The sequence below is a fragment of the Rhinichthys klamathensis genome, unplaced genomic scaffold, assembly GCF_029890125.1.
Source record: "Rhinichthys klamathensis goyatoka isolate OS25496 unplaced genomic scaffold, OSU_Roscu_1.1 h1tg000087l_1, whole genome shotgun sequence".
NCBI classification, from domain to species: Eukaryota; Metazoa; Chordata; class Actinopteri; order Cypriniformes; family Leuciscidae; genus Rhinichthys; species Rhinichthys klamathensis.
The window spans coordinates 2,026,607-2,051,262 of record NW_026606627.1 but is presented as its reverse complement, the minus strand read 5'-3'; the positions used below and the strand labels follow the sequence as shown (position 1 = coordinate 2,051,262).

At 39.9% G+C, this 24,656-nt stretch overlaps 1 protein-coding gene across 1 annotated transcript; it reads left to right on the top strand.

The window, feature by feature from the left end:
• The first annotated feature begins 1,002 nt into the window (after nt 1–1,002).
• Nucleotides 1,003–23,776, top strand: LOC130085725 (uncharacterized). Its single transcript, XM_056251652.1, has 9 exons — nt 1,003–1,104; nt 1,138–1,149; nt 1,323–1,417; nt 2,951–3,026; nt 4,461–4,681; nt 8,553–8,685; nt 15,029–15,140; nt 15,830–16,069; nt 23,688–23,776. Exons 3-9 carry the CDS (start codon nt 1,346–1,348, stop codon nt 23,743–23,745), a joined length of 912 nt encoding a protein of 303 aa, XP_056107627.1. The 5' UTR covers nt 1,003–1,104; nt 1,138–1,149; nt 1,323–1,345; the 3' UTR covers nt 23,746–23,776.
• The last annotated feature ends 880 nt before the right edge of the window (nt 23,777–24,656 follow it).

Here is a 24,656-nt window from a genome sequence, read left to right as displayed (position 1 = left end):
ATAGGGGAGACCCAGACGTCGAATGCACCCCTTGTGTCCTGCCCTGCTATCCTGTTTTCCTTGCCAAGTCTTGCCTTGTCCAGTTGCTGTCTTGTTTTCCCCCACAGGGTATTTTTTTTGTTGTTGCTTTTTTTTTGCTTTTGAGTCCTCACTTCATTCCTTACCCACAACCCTGATATGCACTGAGGCCTATAGTGATTTTTGTACTTTAATAGGCACGGCAGTTTCTTGAAAATAAATTCCAGCACAGCGCTACAACAATCATAATGAAAAGGCATTCACAAATAGGCTTACCATAGTGAATCAGGGTAAGACAAAAACATTGATTGATTGATAATGTATTGATTTAGTATTTAAATGTTGTTCATTTTGAACAACAAAAAAAGTTACCCAGCTTTATGATCTGTTTTATTACTAAATTCGAATTAATTTTCAAATAATCATCTTGTTGCAAGTGCAACTACATAAATGATAAACAACTCATTAAACCATGATTTTTCCCCAGACTGTGAATGACATATAAGCATCAGTTTGCTTCATAGTGTTTATGTGTCATGATCACACCTGTAAACTGATCTTTTAACATCACTATAGTACATTTGCATTTTAGAACGGCCTGGTGTTTTTAGTGATTGAATCACCAGTGATAGTGTCCAAGACTTGCGGTTTGTTATTTTTGTTTTAAGGTTTGATCTAAAAATTCATGTATTTAAACAGATGAAAAATATACAGGCCTGTGCTGCAGTTCTATGGATGTTTTGCCCTCCATGACACTGGATACATCAGGATTTTAAAGCTTATTTCAGTCAAGCAGAAGCATCTTGTTAGATTAGGGCTTGTTTTAGAGGAATCTGAGGGTTTCGCTCACTGATCATTGCCACTGCAATACACAGATATATGGACATGGGAAAAATAGGATCAGGAACCAAAATTAGTATGAAGGGACACAAGAGGAGCACGTAACCCTGTCACTAATCAGATTACACAGGATTATGTCTCTAGGCTCGATGCGTCTGCTGAAGTCTTGGTCTGTAAACATGCCATCGGATGACCAGCTGAAGAGAAACAAACCAACACACACTTTTATATCCACTGAAGTTCAACAGGGATCTTTATTCAGACACCGAATCATTCAACTGTTGTATCAAGGTATTTACCTGCTTCAATGTTTTTGCAGAAGTAAATAGCAGAATAGATTCCTCTTTCACTCAAAGCCACAGCGGTTGGCAGTCACTCTGGTCATGAGTCTTAAAACCTGAGTCAGAATTTAAGGACTTAATATACAGAATTATGCTTGAATTAATTCCATGTCTGTATTGCAGGCACCATGTGAAATCTCCATAAAATGGCTACGTGTGTGTGGTCAGCAGTCGCCTGGACACTCAAGGGCCTGTTGTGCACATGGAGGTTTTTCTGGGTGAATTGTGTACTCTTCAGTTAAAGAAGACCTATTATGCCCTTCCAACCCGATCTCACGGCAATTCGTACGAATGTTACGAGGTGGTTAATTCGTACGAATTCATACGACCTCACTCGTACGAATTTGTACGATTTTTGCTAAATTGTACATATTTGCCCATCGTATAAATTCGTACGAATATGACCTAGCCCTGACCAATTCCCATTTCCATTTTGAAAATCACTTTATTTACTCTCAGCATAGTTTACCGGTTCATTATTTAAAAGAGGACCTATTATGCTAAAGTCTTGATGTTGTTTCAGGCTCTACTAGAACAGGTTTTCCTGCTTGAATGTTGATTATTCTCCTCATATTCTCCTTTGTTGCGGCTCCTCTCTTCCCAGTCTGTCAGTAACGCTGATAGACAGTATAAGAAGTGGACAGAGCCATCTCATTGGAACTCAGTTGAGACAGTTGAAGCCCATTTTTAGTGATTTTTGAGCACTTCCGTTCCTGAAGCGCAGACTCAAACCGACTCAAACTAAGCTTGATGACGTGAGCAACCTGTCTGACAGACGTTACTCTTCTAGTAGCTGTGCGTGAAAATTGCCAACGTTAATCTTGCAGAGACGGGGAACTTGAGCAAAGAGTTCTTTGGCGTTAGTGAGCAGGAGTAAGTATTCCGTTTCTTTTATGGACTCATTATCTATGGGCTTCTCCCTTGACGGGACGTCCCCCCGATTGCTTGCGAGCTTCTCCTCCTGTCTGTACGGTCATTTCTGTACAGCGCGACAGGGAGTCGAGTGGTTATGACGCAATCGTTAGCCTATTTTTACTAAATCTGTTTCTACGGGGCCATAATGTAACATAGAAGGTAATGGAGCCCTTTATACATTGTCGTGTTTCTTTAGAAATAAATAATGGACAAATGGAGTCTTTAAACGCCTCAGATGTAAAGTTATTCGCTGTCAAAGTGACGGCAAAATGAATGGGAGTCAATGGAAATGCTAACGCAAGTGAAGTTCTGCTACAACATGGCGGCACCCGGCCGGCTTCAACTTCCGGTCGATGGATTACCCCCTTGGTAACGCTCTGTTTACTTCCTGTCTCTATGAAGCCCCTCCTTCTGAAAAGCACACTGTGCTCTGATTGGTCGGCTGGAGCAGTGTGTTGTGATTGGTCGAGCGCTTTGAGTGTGTTTGGGAAATGTCCCACCCCTTGCCATAACCACACTGCTTGACCACAGTTTCAACACACTACTAACTAACTAACTAACTCAACCAGGCCCGGCCACTTTATTCTGCATATGAATTATTTAAATAAGGAATATTGTGATGTGTTTTGTTCACGGAAGTTCAGAAACACTAACTCTGATATAGAGAATAACTGGAGCTTTTTCATGCTCAAACAGCAACATTACACACTAAAGAGAGATAAAAAAAAAACCCATAATAGGTCCTCTTTAATGCTAATGTTAATACATTGTATACATATAGCTTATTCCAGTTATGACTGCTAAATTGAATCAAATGTTATTTGTTTGTACTGTAGGTCAGCCCATATTGTGCTCTAAAATCTGCCCCATGGACGGAGAACGCAGCGGATACTGACCATAAACTGACCACAGGTAAATCCAAACATCCAGCATAGAGCTGCAGTCATGATACATTTTTTATATTCAAACTCTGCTGATTGTTTTACAATTGACCCTTCGCTAAGCCACGCCCGAAAACCGCCACTGGCCAATCGTGTCTTAGCAACCGTAACTGGGCGCGGGAGGTCTGGCAAGCTTTCTAGCCAGGGAAACATGCCGAAGTGTTGTGCGTAAGGATTGTGCAAATCTGATACCCGATATCCTAAAAGTTTGGACGGGGGAGTGGAATTTTTTTCCTTCCCGAAAATCTAAAAGCCGAGGGGAGAAATGCCGGGCGTGATCAAGCAGTGTGTGAGACCCCATTCACAACTACATGTCCACAGGATTAACAAAAACACCTATTGCTTGGAAGTTGGAAATAATGACGGTTCTTTGTTCATAATGCATATATTTTAACGTAAAATAAGACGATTAAAGACAAGATGGAGGCTCACTGACATACTTTAAAATATATTTCAGCATTTTGTTAATCGACAGCCTACTACCCCTGACTAAGTAACGTTAACTTTAACCCAATCCGACCGTGGCTCTCCCGGTGTTATTCCGCAAGATTTATTTCCTGTTTGATTTATAATTATTACCGGTAGATTATTTTCACATCACTTACCCTGCTGTGCACGAACATAGCTGTTCCTCAATTTGTGTGTTTCCCATTTGAATGGTCAGCGTATGAGGCCTTGCGCTGGGACTAGGCTTTAGCTTAAATTTTTATGAAATTATTCTCTAATCGGTTGCATATTATGTCGTGGATATATCCCTCGAATGCATATTGCAGTCCCTTAATTGTCTTGCTCTCTCAGATATTTCACATGTTCGCCAAAAATTACTAATTATCTCATTGGGAATGTCTGACACCGGTGCATACACACTGTAATAGATGTGCCAGGCGCGAAAGCTTGACAGTCAATTGTAAGGTAAATGTTTTAACTCTACCAATACATCATAACATGTGGATGAGTTATCTGTAAATGTTAAATTATTTATATGCAAGAAACATGTTATGTCCATACTTGTCCAATAGATGGCAGGCTAGTTTTGTATGAAAAATAGTCTGACAAAATCACATTGCAGAACTCATAAATGAAGGGTCCTTAAAGGGAAAATTAACATTCTGTCATTGATTCCTTGGACCTCGTCTCTTACAAAACCTCTATGACTTTCTTTCTTCTGTGGAACATTATATTGTGAAGAATGTTTTTGTCCATCCAAAACAACACTGACATTCATTGTATATTGAGATTTTTTTTTTTTAAATACAGATTTTTTTGTTCCACAAGAAAACCACAGAGGTTTCATACAACATGCAAGTGAGAAAATGATTATTTAAAAAAAAAAAAAATTAGGTGAACTATCATATTAACCGTTTGATTTGCTTTTGTCAAAATATTAAGCCTTATAAATCTGTAGTTGTCCAAGGTGTCAAGCATCTCGCAGGGACAGATGTGAACACAGTCTCTGAGAAGAAGGACAGAGCAGAACACGGTGTTCAGCGTGAACGCCTGCACAAGAGACTGTTAAAGGCTGAAGGGGAGATCCAGGAGCTGAAGATAGAGATCGCAAACCAGAGAGCATCATGGGAGATGCGGTTTGTGGAGCTGCGAAGGAGACAACGTGATCTGAGAGACCAGGTAGGCCTATGTGTGTCTCATAATATTTCACAAATTAATCTAACTCACAAATCCATTATAACGAACCACCTGTGACACTTTGACTGCTTGCCCTTTGTTTAAATGCTAAATGTAGCATGCACGTTTTTTTGATAATGAGTATAACTGCTTCATTAGGTAATTGATGGGGTTGGCGACTGAAACTAGCGATGCTCAAAGGTTGCAGTAAATACTCTCCTCCCATAAATGTTGCGTCTGAGAGGCAAACTTCTACAAATGCACAGGTCCCACGTTATGTGTAGCCTACTTAAATGTACTAACATTTAAATTAATAATTTGATACAATGCACTTATTGTGTACAGTATGTTTTTACATTGTACTTATATTTAGAAACCCACATGTAATTACATCTGTAATTATTTTCTGTAATTGCATCTATAATTACTCTGTTAACCTTCCCTTACCGCTTAACCCTACCCATACCAGCAGACCTGTCTCTAACCGTACCCACATATTCACATATGCACATATCAACAAAATAAGTGCACTGTACTTATTTTTTGACGTAACTACAAAGTATTTAAAAACACCTCATATAAAGTGTGAGCAATAGAAATGCAATAAAGTCAGCAGCAAAAATAACTGTGTCCAGGCCTTTTCAGCGCAAATCTTTCACTGTGTGTCTTTAATAAATCCTGACAGTAGTTTTTTAACGGCAAAAGAGGGTTTGTGCAGATGGAGTAAGCTGTTAGTAAATCTGGCCCTTAAAGGGATAGTTCAGCCAAAAATGAAAATTAGCCCATGATTTACTCGCCCTCCACCCATCCTAGACCTATATAACATTCTTCTTTCAGACGAATACAATCAGAGTTATATTAAAAAATGTCTTGGCTCTTCAAAGCTTTATGATGGAGTCATTGGGTATATTTTTTTGGAAGTCCATCAAAACGCATTCATCCGTGATAAAAGTGCTTGAAACGGTTCTGCGGGGGTTAATGAAGGCCTTCTGAAGCGAAGCCATGTGTCGGTGTAAGAAAAATATACATATTTAAAACTTTATCGACTAAAATAACTAGCTTCCGGCAGGTGGCTGTACGCAAGTCGACTTACGCCAAAAGAGTAACTCTTCAACTTGACTCACAACGTAATGACGAGAGGCGTCAAAGCTTACGCTACTCCTACGTCTACGTCACACATCGTCAAGTGTTACTCTTCTGGCGTAAGTCGACTTGTGTACGGCCGTCTGTATATACGATATACACTCACATAAAGGATTATTAGGAACACCTGTTCAATTTCTCATTAATGCAATTATCTAATCAAACAATCACATGGCAGTTGCTTCAATGCATTTAGGGGTGTGGTCCTGGTCAAGACAATCTCCTGAACTCCAAACTGAATGTCAGAATGGGAAAGAAAGGTGATTTTAACAATTTTGAGCGTGGCATGTTGTTGGTGCCAGACGGGCCGGTCTGAGTATTTCACAATCTGCTCAGTTACTGGGATTTTCACGCACAACCATTTCTAGGGTTTACAAAGAATGGTGTGAAAAGGGAAAAACATCCAGTAAGCAGCAGTCCTGTGGGCGAAAATGCCTTGTTGATGCTAGAGGTCAGAGGAGAATGGGCCGACTGATTCAAGCTGATAGAAGAGCAACTTTGACTGAAATAACCACTCGTTACAACCGAGGTATGCAGCAAAGCTTTTGTGAAGCCACAACACGCACAACCTTGAGGCGGATGGGCTACAACAGCAGAAGACCCCACCGGGTACCACTCATCTCCACTACAAATAGGAAAAAGAGGCTACAATTTGCAAGAGCTCACCAAAATTGGACAGTTGAAGACTGGAAAAATGTTGCCTGGTTTGATGAGTCTCGATTTCTGTTGAGACATTCAGATGGTAGAGTCAGAGTTTGGCGTAAACTGAATGAGAACATGGATCCATCATGCCTTGTTACCACTGTGCAGGCTGGTGGTGGTGGTGTAATGGTGTGGGGGATGTTTTCTTGGCACACTTTAGGCCCCTTAATGCCAAATGGGCATCGTTTAAATGCCACGGCCTACCTGAGCATTGTTTCTGACCATGTCCATCCCTTTATGGCCACCATGTACCCATCCTCTGATGGCTACTTCCAGCAGGATAATGCACCATGTCACAAAGCTCGAATCATTTCAAATTGGTTTCTTGAACATGACAATGAGTTCACTGTACTAAAATGCCCCCCACAGTCACCAGATCTCAACCCAATAGAGCATCTTTGGGATGTGGTGGAACAGGAGCTTCGTGCCCTGGATGTGCATCCCACAAATCTCCATCAATTGCAAGATGCTATCCTACCAATATTGGCCAACATTTCTAAAGAATGCTTTCAGCACCTTGTTGAATCAATGCCACGTAGAAATAAGGCAGTTCTGAAGGTGAAAGGGGGTCAAACACAGTATTAGTATGGTGTTCCTAATAATCCTTTAGGTGAGTGTATACCGCAATATAGTTATTTGTGTTATTTTCTCTCATTTCTATTATTAAAAATGATTAAAAAGAAGCAAATTACAAACAATAGGACAAATACAATATAACAAAAATATGAATTAAACAAATTAAGTTTTTCAGGTACAATAGGTTTATTTAACATGTTAGAATTAGTACAGAAATGTAATAATCAAATATAAAAATAAAATATTGCATAGTCATCACTGTATGGATTAAATATAAATTTGTTTATTATTAAAGCTAAAAAAGTTATTCAGTGAAGAGCAGTAAGTGATATTCTCTTTTGTTTGATTCATATTAATGATACACAGAGCAGGTTTATTAGCTGCTGTCCCTTTAAGACCGAATGCACAGATCCATTATACTGATACACATCCAGTTTACACCCTTCACTTCAGCCATAACCATAACTGGCTGTGTTCACGTGAATACTGCACACGATGGGCGTTTTGACGTAATTGTGTGTGTATTCGACCATTCAAGCGCAATAAGACGTGAAAGAGAACTGAATTCGCGATCACATGCTGAGAGACTCTGCTTTCTGTGCACGCTGTCATGTATGATACATGTTGTAATGTAATGGCGTGAACGCTGTGAGGCACTATAGCATCACCATCATTATATCATAGGCAGACGCGTGTAAAAGCCAGTTCAGTTCAATCACATATGGTCTCCTCATCAATACATTGTGTTTATGCTGTGTCAGTCGGCGCGTGCACCACATTGAGCTCTTTTTCACTGCTTAGTAAAACTTTTGAACATCGAGCAGTGCCGAGCACGTCCCAAATCCGCGATCGACTGAGACAGGCAGCTTTCTGTGTGTGCCAGTCAGCACGAGCACCGTACCGAGGTCCTTTTCAGGATAGATTGCGCTTATAGCTCTTTTATAACATCAAGCACACTTATCACTCTAAACTAAAGTGTCAAAAGAGCTATATATTTACACACCGTGATATTTACAGCAAAATCTCAACATTTTATACCGTGGTAACGATATATATCGTCATACTACCCACTCCAATAATTGTTTGTTTGTTTTTTGCAGTGTGTGAACAGACAAGGTTTCTGTATCACTCTTAGAAAATAGGGTTCAATATAGAACTCTAGGGTTCTTGATTCAATTTTAAAGAACCCTTTATGCCAAAATGGTTTATATAAGGAGAAATGTCTTCATGTTTTATGAGCTATTTCTAATTTTCTAGTGATAAAGTATGCTAACAAGCTGTTTAATTGTATCAAAATAAAAAAATGAATTAAAGCTAAATTATTTAGGACTAAATCCATAAAATGATGCCATGATGGGAACCCCTAAAAGGTTGTATATACAGTAAATGAAGCGCCTGACGGAAACCTAACCTTTTATACTTGCATTTGAATTGTGTGATGTGATCTTTTCAGTTGAGCGCTGAGGTTCTGGTGAGGTCTGGATTGCTGTACAGAGACACCGATTCAGATGATACAAACGAGGTCTTTGTAGAGTCCGGGTTGGAGAACGGACTGGATTCTGAGGAGAAGGAACATGAATGTTCTAGTAAGAGTTTCATATTCCTTTGGTGGACTGGATGTCAAAACTGCCCTGGTGTTACACCGTGTCCTTACCAGACGCGATGGGATACGATTCCAGTGACAAGCATTTTAGACTCTCCACACCAGATCATGTGACACGACTACCAGACGCCAATCAGAAGAGCGTGTGGGCGGAGCCTCTCTGCAAGCACACTGCATATTAATATTACACCATTTTAACATTATTAAAATTACTTACCGAGTGACAGAAGCAATCTTTGTCGAACTTGTTTGCTCACATTGAGTAAGCTTGAATGCTCTTGTTTCCTTTAACTTAATTTAAAGGTGACATATTATGCCCCTTTTCATAAGATGTAATATAAATCTATGGTGTCCCCAGAATGTGTCTGTGAAATTTCAGCTCAAAATGTCCCCTAGAATCCTAGATCATTTATTATAGCTTGTCAAAGTTGCCCCTTTTTGGGTGTGAGCAGAAATGCGCTGTTTTTGTGTGTGTCCCTTTAAATGCAAATGAGCTGCTGCTCCGCCTCCAGGGCGGAGCCTTTACACGAGCTTCAGAGACTCCAGCAATAACAAAACATGGGAATATCACTCATCCAAAATCTCAGAAATAACCAGTAGCGAGTGCAGCCTTACGGAGAGACTCAGGGAGAGTTTCACTTTTAGACGTTTCTGAATGTTAGTGGATCATTTATGTAGTTGTTGTGGAGTAACATTGATCTCATCGTCTTGCATGTACCATCATGTTGAACTCTTCCACAAGTGTCCACAGTTCCTGAGGTGTTTATAAGACAGCGGTGACATGTTCTGGTCAGTATTGTTCAGTGCTCGTCTGTGCTCAACCACAGAACAGTTTCAGGCTTAGCTGGATCTTCTGCCATTGCATTAGAACTGGTCTCTGTTGGCGCTCGCCGAACCGAATGTCGGCTGGTGTGTGTAAACGTGCAGATTAAGGGCCGGTAATATTATAAACGTGCGGATTAAGGGCCGGTAATATTATAAACGTGCGGATTAAGGGCCGGTAATATTATAAACGTGCAGATTAAGGGCCGGTAATATTATAAACGTGCAGATTAAGGGCCGGTAATATTATAAACGTGCAGATTAAGGGCCGGTAATATTATAAACGTGCAGATTAAGGGCCGGTAATATTATAAACGTGCAGATTAAGGGCCGGTAATATTATAAACGTGTAGATTAAGGGCCGGTAACATTATAAACGTGCTGATTAAGGGCCGGTAATATTATAAACGTGCAGATTAAGGGCCGGTAACATTATAAACGTGCAGATTAAGGGCCGGTAATATTATAAACGTGCAGATTAAGGGCCGGTAATATTATAAACATGCAGATTAAGGGCATGTAATATTATAAACGTTCAGATTAAGGGCCGGTAATATTATAAACGTGCAGATTAAGGGCCGGTAATATTATAAACGTGCAGATTAAGGGCCGGTAATACTATAAACGTGTAGATTAAGGGCCGGTAACATTATAAATGTGCAGATTAAGGGCCGGTAATATTATAAACGTTCAGATTAAGGGGCGGTAATATTATAAACGTGCAGATTAAGAGCCGGTAATATAATAAACGTGCAGATTAAGGGCCGGTAATATAATAAACGTGCGGATTAAGGGGCGGTAATATTATAAACGTGCAGATTAAGGGCCGGTAATGTTATAAACGTGCAGATTAAAGGCCGGTAATGTTATAAACGTGCAGATTAAGGGCCGGTAATATTATAAACGTGCAGATTAAGGGCCAGTAATATTATAAACGTGCAGATTAAGGGCCTGTAATATTATAAACGTGCAGATTATAGGCCGGTAATATTATAAACGTTCAGATTAAGGGCCGGTAATATTATAAACATTCGGATTAAGGGCCGGTAATATTATAATTGTGCGGATTAAGGGCCGGGTAATATAATAAACGTGCGGATTAAGGGCCGGTAATATAATAAACGTGCGGATTAAGGGCCGGTAATATAATAAACGTGCGGATTAAGGGCCGGTAATATAATAAACGTGCGGATTAAGGGCCGGTAATATTATAAACGTGCAGATTAAGGGCCGGTAATATTATAAACGTTCAGATTAAGGGCCGGTAATATTATAAACGTGCAGATTAAGGGCCGGTAATATTATAAACGTGCAGATTAAGGGCCGGTAATATTATAAACGTGCAGATTAAGGGCCGGTAATATTATAAACGTTCAGATTAAGGGTCTGTAATATTATAAACGTTCAGATTAAGGGCCGGTAATATTATAAACGTGCAGATTAAGGGCCGGTAATATTATAAACGTGCAGATTAAGGGCCGGTAATATTATAAACGTGCAGATTAAGGGCCGGTAATATTATAAACGTGCAGATTAAGGGCCGGTAATATTATAAACGTGCAGATTAAGGGCCGGTAATATTATAAACGTTCAGATTAAGGGTCTGTAATATTATAAACGTGCAGATTAAGGGCCGGTAATATTATAAACGTTCAGATTAAGGGCCTGTAATATTATAAACGTGCAGATTAAGGGCCGGTAATATTATAAACGTGCAGATTAAGGGCCGGTAATATTATAAACGTGCAGATTAAGGGCCGGTAATATTATAAACGTGCAGATTAAGGGCCGGTAATATTATAAACGTGCAGATTAAGGGCCGGTAATATTATAAACGTGCAGATTAAGGGCCGGTAATATTATAAACGTTCAGATTAAGGGTCTGTAATATTATAAACGTGCAGATTAAGGGCCAGTAATATTATAAACGTGCAGATTAAGGGCCTGTAATATTATAAACGTGCAGATTATAGGCCGGTAATATTATAAACGTTCAGATTAAGGGCCGGTAATATTATAAACATTCGGATTAAGGGCCGGTAATATTATAATTGTGCGGATTAAGGGCCGGGTAATATAATAAACGTGCGGATTAAGGGCCGGTAATATAATAAACGTGCGGATTAAGGGCCGGTAATATAATAAACGTGCGGATTAAGGGCCGGTAATATAATAAACGTGCGGATTAAGGGCCGGTAATATTATAAACGTGCAGATTAAGGGCCGGTAATATTATAAACGTTCAGATTAAGGGCCGGTAATATTATAAACGTGCAGATTAAGGGCCGGTAATATTATAAACGTGCAGATTAAGGGCCGGTAATATTATAAACGTGCAGATTAAGGGCCGGTAATATTATAAACGTTCAGATTAAGGGTCTGTAATATTATAAACGTTCAGATTAAGGGCCGGTAATATTATAAACGTGCAGATTAAGGGCCGGTAATATTATAAACGTGCAGATTAAGGGCCGGTAATATTATAAACGTGCAGATTAAGGGCCGGTAATATTATAAACGTGCAGATTAAGGGCCGGTAATATTATAAACGTGCAGATTAAGGGCCGGTAATATTATAAACGTTCAGATTAAGGGTCTGTAATATTATAAACGTGCAGATTAAGGGCCGGTAATATTATAAACGTTCAGATTAAGGGTCTGTAATATTATAATCGTGCAGATTAAGGGCCTGTAATATTATAAACGTGCAGATTAAGGGCCGGTAATATTATAAACGTGCAGATTAAGGGCCGGTAATATTATAAACGTGCAGATTAAGGGCCGGTAATATTATAAACGTGCAGATTAAGGGCCGGTAATATTATAAACGTGCAGATTAAGGGCCGGTAATATTATAAACGTGCAGATTAAGGGCCGGTAATATTATAAACGTTCAGATTAAGGGTCTGTAATATTATAAACGTGCAGATTAAGGGCCGGTAATATTATAAACGTTCAGATTAAGGGTCTGTAATATTATAATCGTGCAGATTAAGGGCCTGTAATATTATAAACGTGCAGATTAAGGGCCGGTAATATTATAAACGTTCAGATTAAGGGTCTGTAATATTATAAACGTGCAGATTAAGGGCCGGTAATATTATAAACGTTCAGATTAAGGGTCTGTAATATTATAATCGTGCAGATTAAGGGCCTGTAATATTATAAACGTGCAGATTAAGGGCCGGTAATATTATAAACGTGCAGATTAAGGGCCGGTAATATTATAATCGTGCAGATTAAGGGCCTGTAATATTATAAACGTGCAGATTAAGGGCCGGTAATATTATAAACGTGCAGATTAAGGGCCGGTAATATTATAAACGTGCAGATTAAGGGCCGGTAATATTATAAACGTTCAGATTAAGGGTCTGTAATATTATAAACGTGCAGATTAAGGGCCGGTAATATTATAAACGTGCAGATTAAGGGTCTGTAATATTATAATCGTGCAGATTAAGGGCCTGTAATATTATAAACGTGCAGATTAAGGGCCGGTAATATTATAAACGTGCAGATTAAGGGCCGGTAATATTATAAACGTGCAGATTAAGGGCCGGGTAATATTATAAACGTGCAGATTAAGGGCCGGTAATATTATAAACGTGCAGATTAAGGGCCGGTTATATTATAATAAGATCCTCTTCATACGTCAGAAGGAGAGCGAAATCTGATTTGCTTATTTTTTGACATACTTGCAGAGAAAGACTCACCAAAACAAAGTTACTGGGTTTCACTTTTCACGTTTTCTGGGTTGGTAGAAGCACCGGGGACCCGATTATAGCACTTTTTTCTGCAAAATATGTCCCCTTTAACATCTGAAGTCAGGGATTAAAGTTCTCCGTCGCTACGACGGATTTCCGTTAATTGCAGCGAGTCTATGACGGATATCCGTCAATTGCAGGGTTCCCGTCTGTCCTTATGTCTTAAATTAACTTTTCATAATTTTAAGGCCGTAAATAGGCTTTCATTTCGCAAACAGTGTGATAAATGTCTTAATTTTAGTTTGAATAGGTCTTAAATTAAGGAAAGATGATGCGTATTCACCCTGCTGAGGGGGGATGTGATAAAGCCTGGAGTGGAGCAAAAGCACGTTCCTCTCTCCACTCTAAGCATTCTGTAATCACTTTGCTCATGGTCCACTCCGGTTTTTCAATTCCCGCTCACGGAAAAACTGCTCCCTGGACCCTGTTCACTCAATCTTGTCAGGCGAGGCTACAGCTCGTTTGCTGCGGTCCCATGATAGAAAACAGAACGCGGGTCAATATTGGTCGTTTCTCAATACCAAGTACGCAAACTTCGGACTTGCGTCCTTGGTAGTTCGGACTTGCCAAGTTCGACTCAGGAGAACAAACTCCCGAGAACGAGAGGACGCTGCTAACAGCGCGTTCTTGATCGCGTCACTCAGCACGCGGCTACTCCGGTTATCAACTCTGCCTTTTTTCATCAACACCACTGTGCCTCTTTTCTTTTATAAATGAACATAATTATTATCATAAACATATAAATGGCCACACAAATGTGGTTCAGGCAACGCACATTGATTTATCATATAGTTATAACAACACGAAATATAGCTAAAACACAAACCTGCTTCTTTTTGTTTTCATTTTAAAAATATGAAACATTATTTATCATTAAAACTGACATTTAACAAACAGACAGGGTTGTATCGTTTTATTGTATTATGCGTACACATACAGTGAAGAGAATGCATAGTAATATAATATTTTATATATTTTAGAATATATAAAATTACACAACCATGTCTCTTTTTTGTTAAATGTCAGTTTTAATGCTAATATCCCGTTCAAAAGTAGTAGCCTAGGTAGGCTATAATAAGCTATACAATGAGAAATAAAGCAAACAATTCAATTAAACATAAGTCAGCTCTGTAATAGGCTACAAAGTTAAAGTTAAATATAGCCTACATAATAAAGTTATAAAACTTCACTTTGCCCTCAGCCAAAACAATTTGCCATGGCACAAACTATATATTAATATAGTTTAGCATTGTTTGGTCTCATAAGATAAATAAAAACACGCACTGAAAAGTTATGTAGATGGTTGATTATTTGTCAAGATAAGTAATTGTTTTTCATAGATTAAAATAGCTTTTAAATTACTCAATATTAGATCGGTTTTAAACATCTTCCCTTAAAACGCTATTGGTCTCGACTATTTAAATAAAGTTACAGGAATATGACTTGGCCTGAAAAAAATTTCAGTCAGAAGAATTTTTTTCACTTTAATCCCTGTGAAGTGAATTATCCATTGTTGCTCTCAGTATGGCTATAACTGTCACACAAAATGATATTTAAGATGCCTTTAACATTAAATAAAGTTGTTGTTCCAGCCGGCTGGTTAGAACAAAAACGCTGATTATCATGATTATGAAAAGGCGCCTTTTATCGTGTCACTGCATCATGTCTGGTTAGCACACGGTGTGAGGAAAATGGAAATGAATGAAAAGAAATTAGACCATCTCTTCCAACTTTCCATAGGTGGTCTCAGTCTCAGACAGATTCACCAGCAGAAGGGATCTGACATGGGATTGCTTAGTGGTGTTACCGGCCCATCAGACTCCAGAGCCACTTCTGCCATGTCTAACATCAGGTCTCGTTTATTATGTTTTAAAGGTGCAGTGTGTAAGTTTTAGTGGCATCTAGTGGTGAGGTTGTTAATTGCACCCAACAGAAGTTGCGGTGGCCGACAGGAAGTGATGTCGTCGTCTGAGACAGCAGAGCAAGTTCAGAAATGAGGTTTCTTTACAAAGAAAAATTAAGAAATTATGTTTACTTAATTATTCAGTAAAACGATTTTATTGCGAATATTATTGTTACTTGTTCATCATTGTGTCAGTGTTTTATTCGCTGACTTTAGTTCGCTTCTTTGCATGAAGAACAACATTCGAAACACGTTTGTCCGTTCAGGGCCACCGTAGAAACATGTCGATGTAAGCGGACCCACGGTGTGTGTAGAGAGAAATGCCTCATTCTAAGGTAATAAACACATAACGGTTCCTTATGTAAGGTCTTTATACACCACTGAAAACATAGTTATGTATATGATATTGCATTTCTGTCAACAGATCCTCCTAAATATTACACAATGCACCTTTAAGCTTGACATGTTCATTCTTCCCTGTCATTGTCACAATCAAGTGTTCCAGAGAACCGTGTAATAAATTGACTCTGGAATGCAGTGATTGGCCAATCAGAATCAAGAATTCCTCTATAACAATCAGTGATAGATTTAAAGAGTTGTATCTGCATAAGGGTTAGATGTTTTGACTTTTTCTTCAGTGTAAGGTCTTGGCGGAGTGGAGGTGGACCTCATCGAGTGTTCGTTCCGCACTCTCCCCTGGATCTGAAGATCGGGCACAGGGTCCGGATCATGTTACCCTCGGGCCGGATCAGCACCGGTACCTTACGCTTCCTGGGCAACATGAGGAACTCTCCCGACTACCATCTCGGCGTGGAGCTGGAGTCGGCGGACAACGGACAGCATGACGGCGCCTGTGGAGGGCACTGCTACTTTCACTGGTATGAGACACTTTCTGGCCTTCAGACATTTGGATGATGGCAAACTGGGTTTTATACTGATGAAAAGACTAGCTAACTCTGCGTTCATGCTGTAATTATCATAAGTGACATTCCATTCAAAGATCAAAGAAAAAAGTTCACGTCTTCGGAATTATGTGTTTCTATATGGCAACAATATCAACGTCAAAATGAATCTGCAGCCGTCAGTTCTCGGGAAATTACGAGTTTGCAAGTTGTAATTACGAGTTGCGAATTACGAGGACGCAAATCTCATTATTATGGTAATTACAACATGGCAACAAGATTATTTATAAAAAATGATCACTTAAATATCATTACATTATGTAAAGCGCTTTGAGTACCCAGAAAAGCGCTATATAAATGTAATGAATTAATTAATATTAATTAATTAAATATTTAAAGTTTCAATGAGGAGAATCAGAAATGAATGTATGAATTTGACCATATTGAAGATTTCTGATAAAATATTTACCTTTTAAACAGTGTTATTTTAGTATTATTAAAATACTTTTATAGGTTTTTCATAATATTTTGAATTAGTTTTTATTTTACCATTTCCATTTTAACTTTAAATTTTTTTTTAGTAATTCTGTTATTTCTTTTTTTGTCGTTTCTATTAGTTAAAATATGTTTTATTTCAGTTTTAGTTTTAGTTATTTTAGTACATCGAGTTAAACTAAATAAAAATGAGAAATGTTGCTTTGGCAACTAGATGAAATATTCGATTTGATTTCAGTTAACATTTATTTTATTTAAAGTAAAATATTGTTTTTATGGCTTTAGTCGTAGTTGTAGTCAACTATAATAACCTTCTTTTAAAACAGTAGTTCTCAACATTTTTCAGCCAACATTCATTATTTATATCCCTCACCACTGCATCAAATTAAATGTAAATTGTGGTCTTCCCTGAATATTAATGTTGATTATTTTTCTGTTTGTTATTATTATTATTATATCACTAAAAAAGAATGTCACTAAATAGCAAATTTGATTAGACTGGACAGTTGGAATATCATTACATCATTAGGTTCACAATGAGCAAAAAAAACATGTGAATATTTATGACTGAACACTGAAACTGTTCATCGGTAACTTATCACAAACTCAGTCAATCAGCAAACAGGAAGCTCTCTTTTTATTATTCTAGAAAATAAGCTGAAGGGATTGTTTAGTGATGTCATGTTTGATATCATGTCTGGATGTCATTGTGAAAGCTAACAGAAACTCAGGTTTTACACCCTGTCTACACCAGACGAGTCACGTCTAAAGCAAACAGAACCCGTCCTCATCAGTGCAGGTCTATTCTAGCGCACAGTCAACAGATGTGCGCTTCTGTCTGATGTAATCGTGTGATTGTGACTACAGTTTTGGAAATGCTTTGAAGCGTCCAGCCAGTGTTACAATGTCGCAGACCATTCTCTTCTGCAAGTACACTTTCATCTTCTCTTGCCGTGAATCTTCGGTGTAAACTCGACCCACAAGAACACTGTTCTCTGATTACCCCCGCCGAGAAACACAGAAACACTGTTTCATATGCTAACAGTTACCAACAAGAACAAATTATTAAAGATAACTTATTTAGCAAGTACAATTATTGATATCCCTACCCCTAATTTATCGTATAGTGTCTCGACATTCACGTTGCGAAAGTCACAACAAATCTTAAACGACTCAATCACCCACTTTACAAATATGTTATTCTCCTTCCTTCAGGCCGTAGGTGTAGGTTAGGTGTAGGTGAAGGTTAGGCTAGTTTAGGTGTAGGTGTAGGTTAGGTTAGTTTAGGTGTAGGTTAGGTTAGTTTAGGTGTAGGTGTAGGTTAGTTTAGGTGTAGGTGTAGGTTAGTTTAGGTGTAGGTTAGGTTAGTTTAGGTGTAGGTGTAGGTTAGTTTAGGTGTAGGTGTAGGTTAGGTTAGTTTAGGTGTAGGTGTAGGTTAGGTTAGTTTAGGTGTAGGTTAGTTTAGGTGTAGGTTAGGTTAGTTTAGGTGTAGGTTAGTTTAGGTGTAGGTTAGGTTAGTTTAGGTGTAGGTTAGTTTAGGTGTAGGTGTAGGTTAGTTTAGGTGTAGGTTAGGTTAGTTTAGGTGTAGGTTAGGTTAGTGTAGGTTAGGTTAGTTTAGGTGTAGGTTAGGTTAGTTTAGGTGTAGGTTAGGTTAGTTTAGGTGTAGGTGTAGATGTAGGTTAGTTTAGGTGTAGGTTAGGTGTAGGTTTGGTTAGTTTAGGTGTAGGTTAGTGTAGGTGTAGGTTAGGTGTAGGTTAAGGTAAGTTTAGGTGTAGGTTAGGTTAGGTTAGTTTAGGTGTAGGTGTAGGTTAGGTTAGTTTAGGTGTAGGTTAGTTTAGTTTAGTTTAGGTGTAGGTTAGGTTAGGTTAGGTGTAGGTTAGGTTAGGTTAGTTTAGGTGTAGGCTAGGTTAGTTTAGGTGTAGGTGTAGGTTAGGTTAGTTTAGGTGTAAGTTAGGTTAGGTTAGGTTAGCGGGGGTTAGCAGTTACTCATTATCATTTAAAGAGACATGCACTGAAACGGGTCGCTGTGAACAGAGCTGTTTTTGAGGAGGTAAAAGGATGTTGTTTTATAGCCTGACTACGTCAGACTTCGTACTTCCGCTCTTTTTCAGTTCGCTTCTGTACTCAGTCTGAGACATCTACATGTCTCTCAGTTTTCCTCCGGCCTGAAAACAGCCGGCCAATCAACGAACAGAGGGCGGGCTGAGAGCCGTGACGTAGACGCTAAGCACCGAGTTTAAGATTGGGGAAATCGAAAACGACCGCGGATATGGAGACACGGGATGCAATTCGCTCTGTTGTGGAGAATATTCCTGGCATTTCCAACCTGAAGGCCGAACAAGAAGAGTGTTTGGTTAATATTTTGAATGAAGGTGATGTTGTGGCCCTACTCCCGACAGGTTTTGGTAAAAGTTTAGTTTATCAACTATTACCGATCGTCAGCGAGTAACTGGGGAGGCCAAAGGCCGGCAAGGCGATAGTTGTGATTGTGTCCCCCTTGGTTGCACTCATGGAGGATCAGGTTGAGGAGGCAGCAAAACTCGGGCAGCCATGTTCACTCCGGTATTTCGCTCGATGGTTTCGTTTTCGCATCATAATAATAATAATAATAATAATAATTCATCACATTTATATAGCGCTTTTCTGGACACTCAAAGCGCTTCACATAGAAGGGGGGATCTCCTCAACCACCACCAATGTGCAGCATCCACCTGGATGATGCGACGGCAGCCATATTGCGCCAGAACGCCCACCACACACCAGCTTACTGGTGGAGAGGAGACAGAGTGATGAAGCCAATTGGTATATATATGGGGATGATTAGGAGGCCATGATGGACAGAGGCCACTGGGCAAATTTGGCCAGGATGCCGGGGTTACACCCCTACTCTTTCGAAAGACATCCTGGGATTTTTTGTGACCACAGAGAGTCAGGACCTCGGTTTAACGTCTCATCCGAAGGACGGTGCTCAATTGACAGTATAGTGTCCCCATTACTATACTGGGGCGTTAAGACCCACACAGACCACAGGGTGAGCGCCCCCTGCTGGCCTCACTAACACCTCTTCCAGCAGCAACCTGGTTTTCTCAGAAGGTCTCCCATCCAGGTACTAACCAGGCTCAGCCCTGCTTAGCTTCAGTGGGCAACCAGTCTTGGGCTACAGGGTGATATGGCTGCTGGCCGATGTATGTCGTCGTATGTATCATACATGTGTTTACAGTGGAAGTTCGATGCGGCTGAGCTGGCGAATAACACACGTCATAACCAGACGTTATGTGATTGGCTTACGGGTAACCAATGATTTTATACTTCAGAAAAGATCCCCCCCCCCCCCCCCCCCGCGAGAAAGAAAACACTTTTCAATGATGACATGCCAGACTCTGTCAATGAAGCAAAGCGAAGTAGCAGAGTTTGGTATTACCAGGCTAGTTGTTTTACACAACCATTGAGGAATTTTAATCAAAGTATGTTACAAACTTTACATGAAGACCCTAAAGCAGGGGTCACCAACACGGTGCCCGCGGGCACCAGGTCGCCCCCAAGGACCACATGAGTCGCCCGCAGGCCTGTTCTAAAAATAGCACAACTCACTAGTGAGCTGCGTCTGAAATTTAATTGTATTCTGTTGCTATTTTTTTTTTATCACACTTGCATTTATATATATTTAAAAATGACAAAAATATCTTAAAAATATTTTTATTATACATGAATTGAGATCTCTAGTTCAAAGGTCAGTATTGTGCGCGTGACAAAAAAAACAGTGCGAGAAGTAAGCTAGCGGGCGCAGCGAAGATGGTAGCTGAATGCAGTTTCTTGCCCCAAAAACATGGCAGAAAAAAGGAAGAAAGCTTATCACTTTCACAACGAATGGGAGGAGGAATTATTTTTTACGACGGTGAAAGAAACCTGCGTGTGTCTCATTTGCGGGGCGACTGTGGCGACGGCAAAACGGCACAATGTGGAGAGACACTTCATTACTTGTCACAAAATCTACCATGCTAATTACCCACCGGGAAGTGCACTACGGGCAGAAAAAGCCTGTGAGCTAAAGGCAGCTTTGGGTAAGCAACAGTCTTTTTTCACGAGGACGGCGAAAAAGTCACAAAAAGCAACCGAAGCCTCGTTTAGAGCTACACATTTACTGATCAAGAAGAAGAAGGCATTTTCAGACGGAGAAGTTGTCAAAGAAGCAATGATGATAATTGCTAACACTGTACTTAAAGACGAGAAAAATGTAACCGATTTGATCTCCTCTCTTTCCGACGTCCAACTGGGTGCATCTACGATGGTTAGACGAGTGTCAGCTATGTCTGGTAACTTGGCCGATCAGCTGGACCGGGATCTGGCGAAGTGCAGCTGGTTTAGCATCCAGTGCGACGAGTCCGTGGACAGCAGCAGTACAGCACAGCTGTTAGTTTTTATCCGGATGGTGTTTGAAGATTTCTCCACAAGAGAAGAACTCCTGACACTACTGCCCTTAAAGACAACTACGAGGGGAGTTGACATTTATAACACGGTGAAGGAGTTTTTCGTGCAGAAAAAGGTACCATTGGAAAAGCTGGTAGCCGTGACTACAGACGGGGCTCCTGCTATGATCGGCCGACATACAGGTTTCATCGCGCACTGTAAAAGTGACCCAGACTTCCCCAAATTTCTGCATTACCATTGCATCATTCACCAGCAGGCGTTATGTGCAAAAGTGATCGGCTTTGGGCACGTGATGACTCCCGTTGTAAAAATCATAAACAATATCCGCTCCAAAGCAAAACAGCACAGGATTTTTAAGGTGCTATTGGAGGAGATGTCAGCTGAATATGGTGACCTGCTAGCCTGACTTCGTCATACTCATATTCTAGTCAGAATGTGAGTCTGATACTGCTTCATAGGGCTATGATTATGAGGCGTGTCTTAACCGAACCAGGAAAAAAAAAAACTCTGCACTCAATTGGATAGACCTACAACCAATGAGAGCAACGCAGTAAGTCAACTACTTTGCATAGCACAGTTGTCAACTACAGAACTCAAATGCACGCACGCTGGAAGAAGTAAAATAACGAGTGTTGCTTCTTTTACTTGGCCCTCTATGAGTGCGACCAAAGGAGAAACTACAACGACCACAGGGTTTTCATTGCGTTCCATCTTCTTAGTTACCATCGGAGCCAGCTGATAAATTAAACTTTTGCCGAATCCCGTAGGAAGGACGGCAAACACATCTTTCCGATCGACAAATGCCTTGATTGCAGTTCTATGTTCGTCTTTTAAAATGAATGCGCTGTCGATTTCTTTTACAACAGACGCAATAGCGGACTCTATACATCTCAGTTCTCCAGCGGCAGTCATCTGTGAGGGAAACCAGTTCAACCCAAGCGCTCTTTGATAACGTGAGGATTACGTCCCTGCAGATCATCTGTCCATCATCGTATAAAGCCCGCCCTGACAATTTGATTGGCCCGACGATTTCTGAACCGATCATAATTACTCCTCAATGGAGCGAGTCCAGACCGAACTTCCCGATCAAAAAATGTTGTGGGCGGGGTTCGGGCTGGCATCCAGGCTAGTGACCTGCTGCTACACACAGAAATCCGATGGCTCAGCAGAGGACGAGTTTTACTTCGTTTTTTGTCACTTTTGGGTGAAATCAAAGAGTTCAAGCAGTCCAAAGGCGAAGACGTCTCACTGCTAGAGGACACAGAGTGGACACTTGACCTTGCATTTTTGACGGACATTACTGGGAAACTAAACGACTTGAACTGCAAGCTGCAAGGCAAAGGTAAGACTGTTGTTGATATGATAAGTGCTTTAAATGCATTTAAAGCCAAGATGAACATTTTCTCTGTGGATCTACAGAAAAAAAAGGTGCTGCACTTTCCCTCTGTGCAGTCGGTGCTGAAAGACAATGCTTCTGCTTCTGAGACATTTGACAAAGTTGCTGAAAAGTACTGTGAAGTCATAAACAGACTTGGGCAAGAGTTTGAGAATAGGTTTTGTGACCTTCATCAGCTTGAGCCATGTGTGTCGTTCATTTCCAATCCTTTCATGAATGTGGACACAACATGCTTTGCTGAGCAAATAAGTGCAACGTTCAACTTGGATGCTGGACAGCTGGAGATTGAAATCATAACATTGCAAAATGACCTCCACCTCAAAGCCTACCAGGCTGCACCAAACTTTTGGAGCCTTGTTGATACAGAGAAGTACAGTGGAGTGTGCACAGCAGCTATGAAGGTTGCGAGCCTGTTTGGTTCAACCTATCTCTGTGAATCAGCGTTTTCTGACATGAACTTCATCAAGAACAAACACAGAACACGCCTAACTGATGCACATCTGAAAGACTCACTCACAGTTGCAGTGTCAAGTTACACACCAGATTACAATACAATGGTGAACAGCATACAATGCCAGTCTTCCCATTAACATTAAGAAACAGATACCAGATGTTATCAGTGGCAACATGGCAGTGCCATGCCAAAGTTAAATTAAAATATTGAAGAATTGTGTTCAATTTAAAAGTGTGTTAAAAAATGCAGCAGATTTGGTCGTTTGTTCAAAATGTGACAAGATTTATTTACAAATATGTAAATTGATTTTTCTAACATTACATAATTGATAACTTTTTGAAACAGTGCAACATAGTTCATGATTTGTTAAAAGGGTTTCTCAGTGGCTAGTGAAAATGGGACATTTTTCCTATGAAATGTAGTGATGTAAGTGATCATCTGAAAATTTAACAATCTGAGATTAAAGTGCTGAATAATGATATCTGTTTCCCACCTTATTGTCATTGTTGATAATTATTGTGTGAAATCATTAATGTGATCAGTGTCTTCACATAGATGAGTATCATTAATCATTATTAATAATGTATAACTAAAGGCAAACTGAGCAAATTTGTTATTTCAGAAGAGCGTATCAAACTGGTAGCCCTTCATATGACTCAGTACCCCTGAAATGTAGCTCTCATTTTCAAAAAGGTTGGTGACCCCTGCCCTAAAGAATCATCCCAACTTGTGGAAAATGGGCATCCGATGAAAAGAAATACATGTCTTCATTGCTGTTCTTTTCTTCTGATATTTCTTCTTCATTTCCTCTTTGTCTTCAGTGACCCTGGCCATGGAGCATTTGTAGCATTCAGTAAACTGTTGATGGCTTGGGAGTGAATAAGGGACACTAGTGAAGAACTGCAGTCGCACAACCATCCTGGATCCCTCAACAAAGAGACCTGGCTTTTGGATTATCGCCGAATATAAGCTCTGTGACTAACACAAGTTTGTTGATGTTGTTCATCATGATAATCTTCGTTAATGAAAACAAGCGTAAACACAATTGGCAGAAGTCAAAAGCTGACAATGATCTACACACATCACCATCATTAAACTTCATTAAAACTCCTTCAGTCTTTATTTAAAAACATTTCTCCTGACTGTTTGAGTTAGAGCGCGATTATGAACACAAAGAAGGCCGTGAAAGTAGATGAGTTTACGACGTTCGATGACAATACAATACAATATTTATTTATAAAGCACATTTAAAAACAAATAAGGCTGACCTTCTTAAAACTAAGAAAAATATAAAGGAATAAAGGAACAATGTGATATAGGATAAAGGAACAATAAAGGTACACACAACAATGTGATGACGCCACAACAGTCAGGCCTCGTTCACACTGTCAGTGAAATGTGACCCAGTTCGGATGTTTTGCTCATATGTGACACAGATCAGATGTGTTATGACCGTATAAACAGGAAAAAAACGCATGCATTCGGATATTTCGAGATCGGTTTCAGGCCTCGTTCATATGTGGAAATAAATCGGATATAAATCAGATATGTGCCAATGCGACTATATAAACAGGCTGATCGGATTTTCTGAAGCATAAAGCCTTGTTTATACTCGACGTGTCCGCACGAGCGCGAAGGTGCGCCGGCAAAAATGACGTCATTGCGGTGTGGGCGGTCACGCGCGTTGGGTGCAAGACCCCATTTCGCTTGGCGGGCGGGTTAGGGTTAAAGCTGCATCCGAAGATGAACGACTTCTAACCGAATCTGCCCCAAGGGGGTAATCCATCAGA